This window comes from Oenanthe melanoleuca, chromosome 2 (genome assembly GCF_029582105.1).
Source record: "Oenanthe melanoleuca isolate GR-GAL-2019-014 chromosome 2, OMel1.0, whole genome shotgun sequence".
NCBI classification, from domain to species: Eukaryota; Metazoa; Chordata; class Aves; order Passeriformes; family Muscicapidae; genus Oenanthe; species Oenanthe melanoleuca.
The window spans coordinates 95,637,469-95,657,932 of NC_079335.1; the positions used below are offsets into that span (position 1 = coordinate 95,637,469).

Genomic DNA, 20,464 nt, shown 5'->3' on the forward strand with positions numbered 1-20,464 from the left:
CTGTATTTCTGCTGCTAGGTGTCTAACATTGCAACAATTCCATGTTTACAATATCACACTATAGTTATTTTTAATGATACTTAAGTCATTTTGGTAATGCTATCCTTAAGTTCACCATTGCTGTCACAGTAGTTCTAACTCAGGTCCTGGAAGCATCTGAGGATGGACATGCAGGACTTAGTACTGACTGTCTTATTTTTTTAATGACTCTAGAGGAATTCTTCATTTTTTAATGTGAAAATTGTGCTCCTGTTTTGATTGGCTCCTTTGTGTTTCCCAAATAAATTGAGACCAAGGCAATGGTATCTACCTGAATTATTTAAAGTGTATTTAACTTTACTGATACTTCAACTAAATGATGGTTTGCAATGTGAAGGGGAGGATCTTTCTGTTGAGTGTCTTTTCTTTCAAGTAAGATCAAGTATTCCATCTGCAGGATGATGTTATTTACAAATCAGTTATGCATATATGAAGACTTTACATCTTTGAGGTTCTCCTGGTTTAAAACAAGCCCTTTGAATCTGGAGAAGGGAGGAAGATGTCTCTCCTTTTGACAGATTGCTTTTTACATTTATCTGGTCATTTACCCTGCTGTTTTGGATAGAACAGAAAAGGGATACACTAAATCTTCAGATCACAGACCAATATAAATGTATTTCCAGCACAGCTCCAACCATCAGATGCCACAAATGCCGTGAAAAAGTCTCATCATGTAAGAATTTCTGTCCTAAAAAGTAACCTAAGCTACACCATCATAATTATTGCCAATTTTACCAAGTATTTGTTTTTACTCCTATATATTATATATGCTTAGAGGGGAGGCATATCTTTTAATTTGATGTCATTTGTTCAGAAATGCAACTTGAATGTCATTCATGGAATTCTCATTTGTTACCATCAGAGAGTGTTCCTTATTCGATATTGTGGATAAGGTCATTACCACCAAAGAAACTCCATAAGAAATAAGTGTCCTTTGTACCCAGGGCTTGACCCACTGCACTGCAATATCTTTTTAGGACTTGCACTGAGATTATGGGATACAATATAAGTTTTTCTCTACAGTGTCACTTTAATAGCAACTCAGAGAAAGAAGTTTCCACCTCTCCAGCCATTATTTTGCAAGACAGCTGTAGCATCTTGTCAATTAACTCTCTTAATTGGTTTCTGTTTCTTCTCTTACTATGACCTTTTGGCCTTGCCTGCTGCACAGCACTGTTTATTCAAAGCACTGGGTTTATATGAACTTTCTATCAAAATCATCCCCTTGGATGGGAAGATATGTGATAAGGAGTTTCAATACTTGCACCTTTTTTTCCTTTATCTCTTGTTGCTCACAGTAGAACCTGAATCATCATAAAGTTATGCACCATAAGTTTGTGTTTTGTATGATGAACTTCTTTAAGAGAAGAAAAAAAATACCAGACCACTCTCTATCTGACTGTATCTTTAAAAAAAGGAAAACAAACAAACAAAGAACACCAAGAACCCAAAAACCATGGTTATCATGGATAAGAACAAACTGTTCATCTCTTTAAAAAAAAAAAAAAAAAAAAAAAAAGGTGGTGCAAATTTTTAGGTATAAACTCATCAACATAATTCTAAAGCATTATGGTCTTCGTTGTAAGAATGAAAAATCCTGTGGTCTCCCCCTAAAGAACATTAAAAAAACATTACAGACAGGAAATTGAAAAAGTAATATATGTCTGAATGAATATGACAACTTTTTTCTGATAGAGCAGGTAGATAAATGTCACATACAAGTTTCAAAATACATTTAATTTTGCCACCACAATGGATATTCTCTTCATAAAATATATATGAATAAGGTTTGAATCATAAAACTTGACTGTGATAAACAAATCCATATTTGATAACTTTCTTATTTTCTTTCTTTCTTTTTTTTTTTTTGAGATGCTAATTCCTTTTCTGAGGTTATTTGTTGTTTACACATCTTTACATTTTCATTTCTGAATGAAGCAGTCTGGTTGACAAATCTTGTGCATGTTTAGCCTGGATAAACTTTTTCTTTTAATCCGAGAAACGGATTTTGGGTTTGGGTTTTTTTTTGTTTCATTTGGGGGAAGGATGGGATTTGTTTGTTTGCGTTTGTGTTTTTTGCTGTAGGGTGGTTTTTTGGTTTTTGGTTCTTTTGTTGTTGCTGTTGTGATTTGGTTTGGTTTGATTTGGTTTTTTTGCAAGGTGATGGCAGGGAGGGGGAAATGAGAGAAGAAGGAGAAGCTAGTAGACAGACACACCAACTCAACTATCATCACAGAACCAGAAAATATGTGGAGTTGGACAGGTCCCACAAATATTCACATTGTTTCAAGGGCAGTTAATATATTCAGTTCTATGTCAGAAAGAAGCACAATTCCTTGACTTTTTGAGATTTGAAAATCTGCAATTACCTGCAATTAAAATATTCCATATATGAATTATACTATTCATTTTCACTTCTCTCATCTCTGCATTCTTCTGCTGTAATTCCCATATGCCAGAAAAATCTTCTCCACTGTTGCTCCAAGATTAAACAAGTGCTTTTGGAGGTTTCATATTACTGAGTTGTTTTGTTGTTGTTTTTTTTTTTAAATGTATTACAAGAACATTAGTAACTACAATGTGCATTTTGACAATATGTAAAACTAAGTTTCATTTTGCTGTTGCATTTTTCTCTTGTTCACATCTGCTTTGTTCTCTTCATAGAAGATTCCACCATTTTTTGTTCTATTTAATATCTTGCTCTTTGGACTGTTAATAGGGAGGCTACTTCAATTATGGTAAAGCCTGAATGAAGGAAGCAACATCTGATGATCCTTACACTTTCATATGCAAAACATGTCTGTGGTTAGATTTGCTGGTTCTTTAAAGAACTGAGTATAGAACATTACTTCATGAGGAACTTTCTTGTGTCACTTCAATCTTTTCCACATTAAGGCATTACATACCAGGAGAGAGAGGTTGAATTAAGCTGGTGGACTTGGCAGTGTTAGGTTCATGGCTGGATTTGATGACATGAAAGTTTTTTTCCAGCCAGCATGATTCTGTGACTTTATGCTTTGGCAAAGTTGAGCTGTGTGAGTTCTCTGAATGATCCAGTGGAGGAGCAACTGAGGTTCCTACAAGAGGGCTGTAGCTGTGCATGATGTCTTCTGAACTTGCTAAGGATCTCTTTATACAGTGCAAGTCATTGAGGTCCCCAGCTGCCACAGCTGCAAGAGCAATGTGGAAAACAATAGCTCTAGGGAAACATTTAAAGCAAACTGTAAGCATAAAAGGCAGTTCTAGAATATAAATGCATTTTTTTCCCAGATTTTGGTATTTGAAGTTTAAGTAGCACCCACTTTGTTCTTTCAGGAACCTGTAATCCAGCAAAAATTATCAGAAAGTGCAGCAGTAGCATCCCACTTGAAAGTCTTGATAGAGTGCATCATAGTCTTCAGTGATCTTAAACTAAGGAAATGTAAAATTATTATGTAATATAACAATTTAATTCTTTGATGACAAATAGGATTGTTGTTATTTATTGTCTACTGCACCCCCATAATCATGAATGGAATACATAATCACACTGGAACCTGTGTTAAAGTCTTACTCTAACATATGAAAAAAAAAAACAATGGCCTGCCCAAAATTACTGAAAATATAAGACAAATGACAACTGCACTGATGGAGAAGGGATTCTGGAAACAACTAATTTTCTGTCCTAACCCTTCCCTGTCTCCAGAGTAAAAAAAAATAAAGGAGCCCCTCACCTTTGGTGCCCTGTAGATCACAGTTGAAAAGGAAATCCTTTTAGGACTGTTACAGAGACAGCATGCAAGAACAGAAAACTGTCTGTGATGTACCTTCCACAGAACAGGCTCAGGGCTATGGGCTCTGCTGACAGCAGAAGGGAAATATAAAGTAGTTTGAATTCATACAAAAACACATAAACAAATTTCACTTTGCCTGTCTGTATCAGGAACATGTTGCTTCCACACAGCAGTGATGTAGGTGCTGAAGATGGGATTACCTCAGGGCACTGCTACTTTTAATAAGAAAATCATTTAACTCTTCCTTAAGCAGACCTATGGACCTGAATGAAACTGGTAATTAAGCTGCATGTTTTCCCCACACAGTCAGTCTCTTGCTATGTCTTCCCAAAATTTGAGAATAATTTAGTTAGATTTAACTGTAATTTTTAAATACATCTTGAATGTACAAAAATTAATTGGTAGCCCTGAGAAGGGGTCAAATGGCCAGTGGAAAGGGAGGAATGACTGAATGCTGGATATTCATCTCCACACCCACAGACAGCTACCCTCCTGAGTTAAATGCTATTGAATCAGAATGTTTTGTACTGAGAGAGGTGTTAAAATTAGTCACTCATGGTAAATACTAAGTATCTGTATTACATAATTTACTACTATAATTCCTATGGAGTGGTGCTTAAAGTGGATAAATTTATGCCAAGCTGTCTTAAAGCCAAGCTCTTCATGACTCTTAGGTAGCCTTACAAAAATTCCTAAAGACTTATAGGAGTATTGGCTGGGAGGTAAATAAATTTATATGAACATATTACAGGTGATTGAATGGAGGCCTGGAATTTAACAAACTTTTCAAAGGTGAACTGATTCACAGAGCAGTGTACTGAACTAGGGGCCAGAACAAATTTTGCAAGTAAGAAGGACTAAGGCCTGGCTTATATTAGGTTGGGAAATTTTCATGGGTATTAAAAAGAGCAATCAACTCTGTGATGAATGCAGGACAGAAGGAAGTTATATTTGATCTCAGGAACTATTTTTCTTCCTAGACATCCAGATCTAGAAACTTGAAGTCATAACTATTTTCCATTCAAGAATTTGCATGCAATCTATCAAAATTTTCCCACCTTCTTTCAGTGAAATGAATTTTTTCTCCTTGTCATCAACTCCCACAAAATTGTGGTGCATTATAGCAAAATTCTACTTTATGGGCTGGAATATTGGTTTCCACAGTGATACCCACCACAGTAGAGATATAATCCAGGATGGTTTGTTCCATCATAGTCATGCTGTGATAAGCATTGTGTCTTGTTCTCAGTAGTCAGAAAGTCCCTTGTGGAAGAAATGCATGTCCTCCAAAACTGGGAAGAGTTTCAGCAGTACATTTATGTGCTATTTCACAGTTACTCATCTCAGCTTGCCCTGAGATTTCATGCACTCTCACAGTAAAAGTTACAACTCTTAATTAATAAGGCAAATGATTCTATATTTTATTTAGCCAAAGTCTAGTTGATCTAAAATTGTAGAAACTTCGCCTAAGTAGGGCATGACTTTGTATTTAGACATCTTGTACGGGTGCTATGTTGAAATTATGGATTGAGAGTCAGCTACCATATCATCCACAGTCATGGCATCTGTGCAGCAAGCTCAAGATTTATAACAGTATTTGGGGAAATGTGATTGTCTAACAACAATGCTGAGTATCACTGCTACTGATTGATTGTGATATACGTTAACCTTCTTGCAATGAATTTTGGCCAAACCTGAAATGGTTGAATGAATCAGCATGCACAATTAATTTCACCTTTAAGAATTACAGACTGAGAAATCTGGTGATCTGTGATAAATATTTTATATAGTGCAGGTAATTTGATAGTCAGAAGATGTGAGAGGATTATTCGAGAATATACTGATGGCCTAGAAATTCTTCGACCCGTAATCTAATTAAAGAACTCTGGTCCTAAAGATTGTATCTGAAGATTATTTGATGGTTAGTGATTTCAGTCCAGTTTCTCATGGAATATCTAAGAAAATATCCATTGGTATTCTAAACAGACAAGTCAAGGACAGAATGGAACATCATTAAGCTTTCAAAGTCATTTTCCCAAAATGTAATTTTGTTTCCTCAGAAAATTTCACCAATGAAAATTAAAAAAAAATCTAAAAGTCTTTGGGATGCATTTGCAAGACCATAATACTTCTGGTGGAATAACTTTTCAGGAATGCCATCACAAGATAAATAGTGACAGTGGTGACCACCTACTGAAGTCAGTGCCATCTCCTTAATTGTCTATGCAAAACAAGTTGAAAGGAACAACCAGGGGGAAGAAATAAAAGTATAATACCAGAAATAATCTTGCTCATCCAGACACAAACATTGCCAATAATGTGCCACATCCCTTTTAAAAAAAGAGTAAGATTACAATTTGAAAAATTAAACCCACACTATTTCAGTGAGAACTATTTGGATGTGGAGGATGTTATCTTGTTCATATCTGTGCTATATCAAGGCTATGTCTCAATAGCAGCTCTTATTTACAAACCACAGGATCATGGAGCAATTACTAAACCCTGCCTCCCTCATTCTGGCTCCTCACCTCTAGATAGCACCTCTGTAGTAGTCCTGTACAGGGCAAAGCAGCACCAAGTAGCAAAGGTAGCTCCAAACAAGCTGATAATGTCAATCATTGCATGGAAGCAACCCAATCATATTGGCACAAGTTGGGCTGGGCCTAGTTAGGCTTGGTGAGAAATGGGAATTTGTTTCCAGAGCTACCCTTGAATGGCTCAGCATGGCACATATTACAAAGTGTAGGGATGCCTACATTTTCTTGGGCTGTGTGTCGGATTCTGATGTGGCTGGAAGCAAGTCCACTCTTTATGCTCTGAGAGAGAAGTAGCAGGAAGCAATGTTATTGCTCAAAAGAGACCATCCTTGTTCTAAAGGAATCTAAATCTAGTTTGTAATCTAAGGACACAAATTGATGTTTGGGTTAGCAGCTGCAGCCCAGATACAAAGCTTGAAAAGGCTGAGAAATTTTACTTCAGAGCAGAGATTTCTTGTCTCTGAGATGTTTGATAGTTGATACTGAAATCGTCAGAGAAGCCAAACAACAGTGATACCTCTGTAGGCGACCATGACAATCACAGCCTGCATGAAAAGAAACTAGGGGTGAATGAGAATTTATGACAATATTTTCATTGTCATTAATTCTAGAAATTCACATTTGTGGCCCAGCTGCTATGTATTTAATTCCTGAGAAAATGAATACTATTACTTTTGGTTATCTAGAGGATTTGCCAAAACAGCCCCAAAACCACACATACAGAAGCATGCTTACTTGTAAACACCCTAAAAGGATCTACACAGCCATCAGGAAAGCTATTTGAGGCTTGGGAGACAAGCAGTAAAATGCTAAAACCAGTTAGTTGTGAATTATTTTAGTGATCATCAAATATTATTAGAAATTCTGGCTGTTTTTTCATAACAAATATGATAGCATTGACTGTCCTGTCATAACATATCATGGATCTGTTGTCATAACAAACAAAAATATTGCTAAAATATTTTATACTAGACATCCATCAAATAATTTTAAATAATAAGTATTTTCATAAGAATCTCACTAGCTGATTTTCAGAAATGCTTAGGGCCTGCAAATCTAATTAAAATCAACAGCTTCTTTGCTCAGCTCAGAGAACTATGACCTCTAAGGGTCCTGATGCCTGATTTAATTCTTGTTTTTAAAAGGAAGTTAAATCTGATAAGCAAATTGCTTGAAAGAGACAATTCAGCAGACACTCAATGTAATTTTTGGTCTTTAATTTGATAATTATATGTATTTAGATTTTTCTAATGAGAAAATGTTGTGTTATTCAGAATGTTCAATAACAAAGACATTATTTTTTATGACAGAAAACATGCTCCTACTACCAGAATGTGATTGTATTTGCTTAAGAGAAATTTCACCGCATAATTCTCACAGTGATGACAAATAAATTCCTGTATAGTTTTATGTTAATATACAAACATTATTTTCTAAAAAAAAAAACCTGAGAAAGCATACAGAATGTTGGACTCAATATTCCATTATGATGCATACAAACAACAACCTATCCAATATGTTGAAGGATATATGAACAACACTTAACCTTGAAAATTACAATTCCTTACATAAAATGGTGACCTAGGAGTACAGTTTCATAGGTGCCTGTTTTCACTGTCACTATTTGATGCTACTTTTCCTCAAAGTAGCATTTTGTCGTGCCATCTTTTTGAGTTTTCGTTAGGAAATACAATGCAGCAAAGGAAATTTGCAAGCTTTGCATGAATTAATACCAATTCTAACTTAAAAGACACAGGCAGCCTTAGCTTCATCCTGTATGAGGTTCACGAATCACATTGTCATTAGTCCAAGGAATGAGATGGAATAGCATTACTTTCAAAAGAAGTCTGCAAACTGTGTTTCTTGTATCCATGATTCCAGTTTTTCAGTGTGTAGATTGGCAGCAGATTGCATATATGCAGTATAGTGGATATAAATAGCTGGGTTTATTGATATTGATAGATAATAAGTGATATGTATTTTTAAAAATATCTGTGTCAATGTGTTTATAATTTATATAGCTACTGTGTATATATATACATATACATGTATGTGATTAAGAAATGGGCAGCTGTACAGAGGCCAAAGAATCCTGTGCAGATTCACATTAGCATATATTTTCCTCAGTCACTTTCTCCATAGGTTGTCTCCTTAAATAACTCCTGCTGATAAAGTGACCATGCAACACATCTCTGAACAGAAGCAGCTTTTGAATAAAGTTTAGAAAACTGTGCGATATCATAGAATGATTTGGCTTGGAGGAGACCTTAGAGATCATCTCATCCCAACCCCCTGCCATGGGCAGATCTCACTAGACCAGGTTTCTCAGAGCCCCATCCAGCCTGGCCTTGAATGCTTCCTGAGATGGGGCATCCCCAGTTTCCCTGGGTGACCTGTCCTCACCACCCTCATGGTAAAAAAACATCTTATCTGAACCTCCCCTCCCTAGTTTGAAGCCATTACCTCTTGTCCTGTCATGGATTCCTCATCCTACATGCCCTTGTAAAACTGTCCCTCCCAGTGTTGAGGCCCCCTTTATAGACTGGGAGGCTGCTGTAAATTGTCCCCAGAATATTCTCTTCTCCAGACTGAACAGCCCAAACTCTTCCAGCCTGCCATCACAGGAGAGATGCCCCAGCCCTCTGATCATCTTTTTGGCCTCCTCTGGACCTGCAAGGTCTTCCTTGTGCTGACAACTATGGAGCTGGAGGCAGCAGTCCATGTAGGCTTGATGAGGGCAGAGTAAGAGACAAACACTTCCTCCAAAATCTTCTGATACAGCTCAGGATGCAGTTGGCCTTCAGGGCTGCAAGAATATGTTGCCAGGTTCTCATCCACCAACACCCTTACGTGTCTATGTCAGTATGGTGGTTTGTCTCATCTTGCTGAACAGTTTTTCTGTTGCTTCTTTCACTTTTCCCCTGTTTTTCTGTTTTCTTTTAAGTTGTTCTGCTGTTCAAAGCTGAATAATTAGCTTTCCATATTTAAAGAATTGTAACATTTATCGAATTGAAGAGATGTTTATTTTGATGATACTACTAAAAATACTTAATATTTCCTTTTTATAGTTAAAGATATTTTTTCAGGTGAAATGTCACCATATGCTTTATGTCAGCCCTGGCTGACAGTACAAACAAACTAGTGTAGTTGATTTTAAGTTTAAAAGTTTGATTTTACTTACTTCAGAGCAGAAACAAAGGCAGCTGTTGAGCCATCCATTTGGCTAGTTTGTAGTATTCCTTTGATTGTGCTGGGGAAACAATGAAGCAGAGCACCATCCCTGTTTCTGATTAGAGGAGAAGAATTTAATAAAAAAACAGTTGTGTGATTCATTTTAGGGCATCATGGTAACTCCACTTAATGTAAAGACACAGTGGGTTTATCAGGAGCCACATGGAAAGACTGACTACTGGGAATTCATCTATTAGTCTGTCACAGAGTTATGCAAAATCTGGTTTTGTATCTGCAGTTCTGCAATTAGACATTTATCCCTAGAAGTTATGAGCAATCACTCAGCTTCTGTCCACAGTTTCAGCCTGTGTTACAACTAAGTAAACCACAAAGGCAATTAAATATGAAGAAAGGATAAGAATGGATTTTTCTAATGTTTTTCCTTTCTTAAGGATCGGATTTTTAAGAGATCATATGTTTCTATTTCATTTCTAAGAAGAAATCTTTACTGAGCAAGTCAGAAATCTGTTTAAAGGTACAATACTGACTAAACTTCAGTTAATTAGTGTTAGGACATTACCCTTGCCATTGGGGGTAATATTCACAGAAATTTTTGATATACTGAGGATTTGGGATTTTTCCCATCCACGGTCAGCTCCATTACTTGGGATTTTACCTTCACTTTAATTGTGTGCTATTCTTTCATTGCAGATAAATTTGCAGTTTGCAGGAACTATATAGGCAAAGATCACTGTGCCCACACCTGGTATGAAGGTGCAGGTTGACAAATTAATTTCATGTGCAAGCAAAGCTGTACAATTTTATTGCAGAAGTCATCTTGAGAATGATAGGTTCAAGTTGGAAGGTCTGAGAGATCTGATATCAGATATCTTGATATCCTAGGGTGCTAAAACCACACTAGGAGATTAATCAGTAGAAAATGTTCAGATGCTGTTAAAAATGACCCCAAATTTCTTTTGAAGTTAGAAACAAACAACTGACTTTTAAAATTTAGTTAATATTGGGGAGGAGAAAAATATTAATTTCTGTAAAAACTGCTCTCTAAGCAACTTGACACAATTGATGTGTCTATAAATCCATCGACAAAAAGGAAAGGAACATACTGAATACTTGAAGTGATAATCTGATTCTACCAAGGATTCTGGCAACACTCTGCACAGGACCAGAATTGCAGTCTTTGTGATCAGCAGAGGAACATGAAAATTCTGTCTCTATTAAAAAAAGTTGAAGTCTGAGTTTACATTAAATATCTCAGTACAGATTCTACGTGCACTGCATTTTGTACCTAGATGAGGAACCTGTACCTCAGAAAGATACAACCTGGTGTAATTTATTTTAATCCACAGGGCTATGCAGGTTGCTGTGTCTGACTCGCTTAGAGAAGCCTTAACAAGGGGATCTCTTGAATTAACCCTTGGGCTTTCAAAACTGTCTGGTTGCTGTTTTGCATGTGGCACCTGCTTTACAGCTCCTTTGTGAACAGTGCTTGCTTTCAGCTGTAGGATGTATAAAAGGAATTGTAAAAGACACACAAAAATCTCTCCAAACTTTTAAAATTCTATTTTTGTACCATGAGAACTTTTAGGGATGTGGGGGTTTTTTCTTCAAGAACATCTTTGACAAGCAGAATTGCTTACGAATTTGAGTCCAAGCACTCTTACAGAGTGAGAAGCCTGTTCTGCTTTGTCTCAGAGAGGACACAGCATTGTGGATGTCCCACTGTGGAAATGTTCAACGCCAGGTTGGATGGGGCTTTAAGGAACAAAGTGAAATACAACACTGCTCATGGCTGGGGAATTGAACTAGATGGTCTTTAAGAGGCCCTTTCCAACTCAAACCATTCTGTGTGACTTTGTAAGTATCTTGTGGGATGAGTCCCTGTCACATGTTATTCCTGAACCGTCTTTGAATATAATCTGAAGTAGCAGCATTTCCTAGAAAGGAGCAATGCCTCCCGACTAGGGAAATCACTGGCAATTAAATAGTCTGTACTGTGGCACGCCAGTGCCTCAAGCCTGTGGCATGGCCTTGTTTTATTTCTTGACAAAATTCAAATGTATCAAAACCATAAATTGTCTTCAACTTTTACGATAATTTAAGAGGACAGATTAGCAAGGCCCAGGGTGAAATTTCATACCAAGATTAGAAGGAAGGAGGATCTGGCTCAGCATCATGTCAGTCACACAAGGTTTAAGGAAGGGATCCAGTTGTAGTACTTCTTATGTGTGAATCAGTGAGCAATTAGGATATTTATGAGAGGGTACATGGACAAAGGGGAACTTGAAAGGGGAAACCTGAATCTGATTTTAGCCATCTCAAAGCTGCATGCGGTAATGAGTAGCCCTGTTGTTTAAGTAGAGACAAGTGGATATCTTTTTCCTAACCAGACAAGAATTTACTTTGGTAAAAAAGAAAATAAAATCTTCTGAAACCTCAGTAAGTTTCTGTTTCCCATTAAGATTTACCCTTGGGTCCTACAGTAACCCCCCTGAGGGCAATTGCTCATTTGCCCTTCTGGAACACTTCTCCCATCTGTGTTTTTCCTGCTCCATTTCTGTCTGTGTGCATGTACAGCACGCCATGTACAGTATGGCGTGTGACACACATTAATACATATAGATAGCCTTCTGCTTCTGACCTTACAAACTGTCCACTTCAGCACTGTCATTCTATGAAATGTCCAACTGTAGTCCAAGAAATGCATTTTAAATGTGAATGCAAACGTTTCTATTACTGATAAGACCAACACAGCATTTTTTCTTTGCTGGGATTAGGACCTTGATAGTTAAAGTTACATTGGAGTAATGACAGTCCAAGGTTGCGTCCTTTACAGCCATGGCAAAGGAAGGGGAGGCCTTTGATATGTCTCTGCTGATAAAATTAAGAAGGATTATTTCTTGTGTTTGGTGAGATTATATTAAAAGTGAAAGAATGTATTTGTTACCCATAAATATGTTAGGTCACAGAAGCTGGGAGATATTTACGTGTTGGCACTGCGTTGCAGTTGTATTTCATTCATGCTGAAAGCCTGAGTTTAGAAAACAATTTGAAATCTGATAATGATGTAAATAAATGCCTCTCTCCTCAATGAACAGCCATCTTCTCACATGAACAAGAAAGCAGTTGCCATTCAGCTAGGGACACATAAAATAAAATAAAATAAAATAAAATAAAATAAAATAAAATAAAATAAAATAAAATAAAATAAAATAAAATAAAAGCATTGTGATCTGCAAAAATAAACTCTCAGGAAATTTTAGCTTAGAAGGCTAACTCTGAATATGTTTCACCGTGCTTCACTTTCATGCTCTGTAAAATGGGGGTAATAATCTTTATAGATCTGTCTACCTTTTAGCAATGCATTAAGAACTTAAATTGTATCTTTACAGTCTTTTGAACAGTCTTGATATATGCAGCTCTTACAATACAGCTTAGTTGCTGGGCTTGCCATTTTATCAGGTTCTCCCACAGGACAGCTGTCCTGTTTTACTTTATGGTTCTCTGGTGTTCCCATGCTAAGGCCTTCTAACTGGGCAGGTTTGGTAAATCAACCATGACTTCAGCACCTACCACTTGTCACCTGAGCTGCCACAGCCAACAAGGTACACTCTTCTTGCTCCAGGAGTCAGTTTAGGTTGTCACCCAGCACTGCAGGGTTGAGCCCACCTAGAGGCACATCACTGTGTGTGGCTGCTGGAGGAGCAGCCACTCATTAGGAGCCTGTCACTCCATGGAGTCATATCTTAGCCTAACAATGGGAGAGGGTGATAAGAGCCACCTGCCCCTCCAGCTATGCCTGAACTACTTGGATATCTTTGCATGATCCTTTTTAAGAATGGATTTTTTTGGGGTTGTTGGATGTCCCCCCGGTGATTTCAGCAGGCAGAGGTCTTAACATATCTCTGTTACTCTCCACCATACATTTCACACCTGTATTCATTTTATTTCCATAGCAAGAGATTCAGTGTTGTTCTGCTTTTGCACTCACACAAAGCAACTTAGTGGTCTGCCCAAATAGCTAACTCATGTTTTCACTAAACAGTCATTTTAGAGCTAATTTTACACTGTATTGGATGGGTTCCATTGATATAATATAAATTAATTGTTGAAATCAATAGGAATGTAATATGTTTTGGTTTATATATTTGTTTGGGAAAAAAAAAAACAAACTTGCTTTTCAGTTTCATTAGGAACACTTCAGCCTATTTTAATGAGGAAGCTACTCAGTGTCTAGTGCTATGCATACTTCCCTTTCTCTTTCCATCCATTCAGATCTCCATACCTACTTAATGGCTTTGTATCAGCTGATTAATCTCTATAAAATTTGTCAGAAACATAAGAAGGAGATCTAAAAACATGACTAACCTCCCAAATGGAATAAGAACCAACAGACAGATTGTGGAAAACTACCCTGTTTCTATCTCCACTGATGAAAAAGAAGGAAAACTCAGTCATAATCCACCCTCTTTCTCAGCAGCCCAGTAGGTCAATATGTGGTCAGGTACACAGCACAACAGGGATCATAGTAGTGGGAGTCAAAATGGACCACACAGTGCAGTGAATGCTGAGGATAAAGAGGAAGAAGCAAGGTTTCTGGAAAGGGCAGACTGGAAGTCTTATAATGGGGTAGATGTTTTCAGAGAGGCTATGATAAAGAGAGAGGAGAAGGCATACGAAATAGAGATGTGCCATGATTATTTTATTTTTATTTTTCCTACTGCAGCAATCCTATGACTCCAGCTTAGTATGTTGCTGTTTGAAAAAAAAAAGAACAAGTTTGGGTTTAGGCCCAAGTTTCATCAGAAGTTTATTTCAGATTCTTTAATACTTGTAAAAAGAATCTTGCAACAGCATAACTTTTTCCAGCCTAGCAGCTTATTGACTGACAAGCTTTCTTACGACATCTGTTTGACACCTCATCCTAATATTAGTTTTACTGGCATATTCGCATTTTAGGAAATCACTGTATTCTCAAGTCTGAGATGTCACAAGTGTCTCTTTCTGAAACTACTTGCCCCAGAAATGTTAGCTAATATATTTTATCTAACATCAGCCCTCCTGTTGTGTTGTACTTCATAGCTGTCATCCAAACCAGCTGCATTTTTATGAACATATCTTAATAAAGAATGCCCTAAAAGGCACCAGTATCCCTTTGTATCTTCCTGAGATCACATGGGAGTAAGAGGTGGTCATCTAGAGTACCAGGTATCAGAAAATCAAGTAAAATTGATAAGCCCCTTTAGGATGATGTAGAAAGCAAGACAAAAACACTGATAGTTTTATCTATTTCATTCTTTGTTAAAATGAAGAGTGGAAACAAACTGTGATCCAGGGCCCAGAGTGTGGCCCAGCATTTGTTTCATGCACTCTTAAGCCACGGCAGATTTGCTGCAGATGACGGTGGACAGTGGTAAAATGTACAGGTGATATGTGACATGACAAATTAATTGGAAAGCCCTCATCATCCCAGTAAAGGAAAGACTGTTTCCCACCCTCAGCCTGTTTTTCCAGTCTCTCTGTTCTTTTATCACCTAAGTTTGATTCAACATGCAGAATATAAGGAATTACGTGTGGCAAGTATGTGTGGCATGCGTGCATTGTCCCTGTGTTGTTTCTTCCAGATCATTGGAACAATCCCACTGATGCCTAACCCAGTCCCATCCAGCCAGGCGGCAGGTGGAGCTCAGGGACTCCAGGTGCAGCCGATAACTCCACAGTTATTGACCAATGCCCAGGGTCAGATCATCGCCACCGTCATCGGCAACCAGATCCTGCCAGTGATCAATACCCAGGGAATAACACTATCGCCGCTCAAACCAGGCCAGCAGGTAACTTGTCTGTAGCCTGAGTGACTGTCAGAACACACACGCTGCAAGAAACCTTCTGCTCCTCACCAGCACTCTCTAAAAACCCTCACTTCTACACCACTTTTAATAACAAAAATTAATTCTGTCCTGCATAGTGCATTGCTGCATACTAAATATGTAGTAAGTAATAATGTCATTTTAAATAATTTATTTATGCATTCAAGGACTATCTATTTCTTCTTTTCTCCTCAAGGTCAGTATAGGACCAACCGAGATGTTTTCTGCAGTGAAAATGCAATAGGAATATAAGCCAGAGGAGACCCATCTGGCCTATAAAGTTCAGTTCCTTAGTGGTCACCAAGTGGACTAGGGCTTGAAATTATTTGGAATGTGCAGGGAAAACATGGAAAAATATAAAATCTTACTAGATTTCCTCACTGGAAAATCCTATATGATTATGTATAATTGCATAGACAGAAAGTATTCTGTGGAAATTATTACTCAGTGTAAGGTTGCAGGTAGTTGACAAACTTAAGGATGGATCCAGTGGCCACAATGAGATCCAAAAACACTTCTCTAGCTCTTCTTATAGCACTCTACAGTCAAATCCATCAGTTTTGCCTACATCTGTAGAGCAAGGAATTGTAGTCCCACCTTTTTTCTCTGAAAGAGGGGAAAGTGAGGACAGAAAATATATCAAATGTGATTACCAAAGAGGTACTTACAAAAATGTCCCTCACTTAAATATTCCACTTAGCATTCCTACTGCTGGTAGTGATTGCCATTCCTGACACCTCCAGGCACAAGGAGCAGCTTCTTGTATGCTGCTGAATATCCCAGGCCACCTGAACTCCAAGCTGATGATTTTATAATTTTTTATTTTTTTTTTCAAATTTAGGAGTAGAGAACCAATGGTTCTCTAACATCACTTTTTTGTTTGTTCTGAAAACTTTTCACATCCCATTGGTTATCTGTTTTATTCCCATCCCATCCCCTGTAGTATCTAGCATATGGGCATTTTCCAAAGGACTTGGCATTTATCTAAGTCAATTTTCTTTAATGGGAGCATACTCACACTACTGGCAAATGCTTTTGCAATGGTTGCTTATACATGGTTTCAGACAAAGCTGAATGGATCAGAGGGCAGGCTCCCTGTTCTCCACCACAGGAAAGCCTGACAATGAAATATGAAACTCAGCAGTTCACATTTGGTTTCCTGGGCGCGTGTTTCAGCCAGTCTCCTGAAGGGATTAGATCTTTTCCTCCATTATGGGGGAAGCACTCAAAAATCATAGCAGCCCTGAGATCCCATTTGAAACTCATAAAATTTAGATATAAATAGGAGGATAAAGGACCTGTATTATTGCCTGAGACATTCTCACATGGAAAGCAACTCACCTTCTGAGTCCTGCATCAAAGCAACCTCTTGCAGGCAATGTCTGCCAGTAGTGTCAGTGGGCAGAGAGGGCACTGGGGTGTCATATTTTCTGCACAGCTCGTAGCACTGGGCCCACATAAAGGGACAAACTCTGAAAGCTGCAGCTTGCTGAATGAGCAGGGGTGCAAGGCAGAAAGCACAGTGTACCACATCATGCTGTACTGCACTTGTGCACCCAACCTGTGCGCTCATGTGCAGGGATCAGCTGGCAGAAATGTCAGTGTGCAGAGAACTGGTTATGTCCAAGAGCCAAAGATGCTCCCCAGTAAGCTGGTCTGCCCAGCAGTGCTATGGAGGTAGAAAACATTATTTTGCCAATGCTATTTTCACAGGGTTCAGCCTCTGCCTTTCTTACATGGAGTCCTGAGGTCCCAGGGGTTGCAAGAAGGGCTACCAAACAACAGAGTCTCCTTACCTTGAATCAGCCCTTCTTGAAGTTTAATCAAGACAGTATTTTTGATCAGGGAGTGAAAAAAATGTAGTGCAAATACTACATAAGAAAATAGTACAGGTCATCGTGTTTATAGGAACCTTAGAAAATTATTTCTATGTATTTGTGCTCCCTCTACTGGCTCCTCTGGTTTTACTGAAAGAAGTCAGAGAAAATTTTGCAATGGATTTTAGTGGGAACACAAAAGATTTGTGAGAGCTGGATTCCTTGTAGGAATAATGCCAATGGACAGTGAAAAAAAATTGGGCTAGTACTATACAAACTGTTGTATCATTTGGAAAGTGAATAGATTTAGATTTAGATTTAGATTTAGTTTAAGGAGATCCTGGATTTATTTTATTGCCTGGGTAGAGACTTAGACAAGCTCTAGCATTTGGCTAATGATAGCATATTAAGTCATAAGGTTTAAAATATAATTTTCAAAAGAACTGAGTGAATGCTTCAAATCCGAGGGCTCGGCAGGAATTCAAAATGTTTTTCAAAATGGTGTCACACAGCATTTTGTGTCTTCTAACTTGATGAAAGGAGCTTCTGCAGGGGGAAATATTACAGCACAAGTTTGGGGAAAGTTTTTAGCATGTCTTGAAGAAATAAACACAGGAAATAAATAATGTAGTAAAAATGTTCCAGTTACAGATAATCCTTGTTTAACTTTCAACTTGTCACTTCCTTGGAAAATAAGTACTGCAGGAGAGAAAGAGCAGTGATAGTGAGCTGCTGCTTGTTAGCTGAGTCACAATAATTGAACCTTTGTAAACTGTTCCAGTTGCTAAGTAATGCATGCTAGTGCTTACTTTTTCCCTGATGACTGAAGACTTAAATGCCTCAGATATTGTTGTTAGTCAGTTTTACTTAGGTAGACTATATGCCTTATTTATTCCTACAACTTTTCCAGGCTTGACAGACTAAAACCTCAATGTGTCCTAATGGAAATGAATTCATAGACTAGTAGCATGCAGTGTAAAGCAGTGTTTCTTCTTCTGCTCTGTAAATGTACACAAGCAAGTCTGATGCAGTCCTGTCCTTCCTGTATTTAATATAAATAGACAGTTTTGATTTATGTTCTTTAAACTACCTGCAGTAGGGATTGTTCCTCTTCAATTTATACCAAGTAGGTAAAACTTCAGGTATTTTACTATTTTCCAACATTTTGCTAATCTAAGGAGCATCTGTGCACACACAAAGAATTCTCCTAGAAATTGCAATGGCTTTCTAAAGCAGGCAGCTGTTTGCACTCCTGTTTTATTCTGTATCCTTTTTATCTCTGTTCATAAACAAGTTTTTCTTTGCCCTTAATAATTTTTGCTTTTCATCTCCCAGCCATTTCCACACTAATCTCTTCAAGATTTTTTGATCAGAACTGAATGCCATGGTCACAGGGAGGATGCATCCCTGTTTTACATAACATGATATTATTTTCAGCATTATTTCCTTTCGTTATCTCAATACTACCTTAACATCCTGCTTTATTCTATCTCTGTTCACGGAACAGTTTTACTTAATAAGCAGATGTATCCACCATAATATATCTTTGCTTCCCTGATTATTATCATGTGGGTCACTAAAATGGTTCCTTTTGATGTGAATCACTTCACACCGATCCACTACCTGTCAAAATGCTCCCCTGGCATGCTCTAAACAGGATTTGCAAGTTTTTCATGGTATTCTGTACTACCTGAAGAAATTCATGTGTTCCTCTTCCAGATTCCACTCTACCATTATTCACCATATTTACTTGCTGGTTGCTAAAATCATTCAAAAATTTTATATAAATCCTTTGTTCTCTATTTGTAGTCTCCTTTCTTGAAAAAGAAACAAAAAAATTATTCTCTAATTTTATATTTCTTGCTTTATAACTTCTTTGTGTCCTATAATAGAAAATTACCTTGTAACTTTAACTTCTGCACTTTCTCCATGCCTCTCAAGAGAATTTTGTTGAAATATAGGTTTTAGCATGGCTAAAGGCACATTGTTTTTGAGAACAGATGAATCTGTTTCAAAAACTTGTTTGTGTTGTCGTTTATTATCGGATTTGAAAAATTTGTTTCGAGGTGTTCTTTCATATCACTAACAACAAAATCTTAGCACCAGCACAGCTGAACTTGAGCCATGAAGTGCAGTCTTATAAAATTAAGGAAAGTAATCACCTTGCTAAACTTAGTCATAGAAGAGTTAGGTATCCAGCATAAGCTAGTTCACTGGATTTCCTCTACAGACATAGACAAGCTTGTCCAGTGGAAAACTCAAGTTGTCAAAATAGAAAAAATTTTTGATAGGTTGCATCTCTAATAGGTATCTCTTAACATATCCATTGTTTCCATTGACATGAGAGAGGGTTAGGGCAGCTGGTTTAGGATTTTCCATTAATTCTTACGTGAGCGAAATTGAGTGAGAAGGATCCAGCTGCCAATGATCATTGGGGTTCAAAGACATTCCTGTTTATGAATTTCCTAAACAGCTTTCCTAATAATTGGTGTTTTCATAACTATTTTCCTGCCCATACAGAAGCAACTTTTGGACATTCTGTTGTTCTCTGGTGTACCACATAAAACAGATTCCCGTCTCCCTTTTGCCTGGCTCTTTCTCTCTACATACTAGATTCATTAAATCAGGACCACAGTCCCAGTTGTCCTCAGTCTTGTTTTATCTACAATGCCTGACAGAACTTTTCATACTTCATCATGTCTTAGAGCATGACCAGCTTTGGACTTCTGCCAATTCTAACACAGTAAAATGAGCTACTAGGCAGCATTCTCCTACATTTTCAGTTCCCCATCTTTGTTGTCATTGGCTATCATGCTCCAGATTAACTGTTGAAAACACATAGATGCCTCTCAGATGGGTCTGTGGTGATTCTTGTACATCTGCTTGCCAAATTTCACGTTAGATGTTCTCTTTTTGCAGTCCCAACCTGCCACAAACACCCTACCATCTTGTTATCACAACTCCATGCAATCCCTTGTTACTCTGTCCCATTAAAATCTAACTAGCTCTCAATCATTTCCTCTCTGCAATGCTCCTATAGCTTTGATGCTGTCTTGTTTTATGAGAAATGCACTCTTCTTACTCTGTTTCAATATAGTCACTAAACTGTGTTGTCTCAACCCGACTTTGTTTTTCTTTCACTTTTTATATGACTTTCAGTGATGAGGGTGACAATTTTTCTCACTTCTTTCTCTGCTCCTTTACCATCATCATTGCATAATTCTATTTCATCTATGGATAAA

The 20,464-nt window shown here is 37.6% G+C and overlaps 1 protein-coding gene across 3 annotated transcripts in view; it reads left to right on the forward strand.

Annotated features, from left to right (window-relative positions):
* The window catches only part of POU6F2 (POU class 6 homeobox 2), a 299,665-nt gene that overhangs the window by 260,092 nt on the left and 19,109 nt on the right, over positions 1-20,464 (forward strand). For all 3 annotated transcript variants that reach the window (XM_056484213.1, XM_056484214.1, XM_056484215.1), the window contains one exon: positions 15,163-15,369. In XM_056484213.1, coding sequence (XP_056340188.1) covers positions 15,163-15,369 — 207 coding nt within the window. The remainder of the gene's footprint in view (positions 1-15,162; positions 15,370-20,464) is intronic.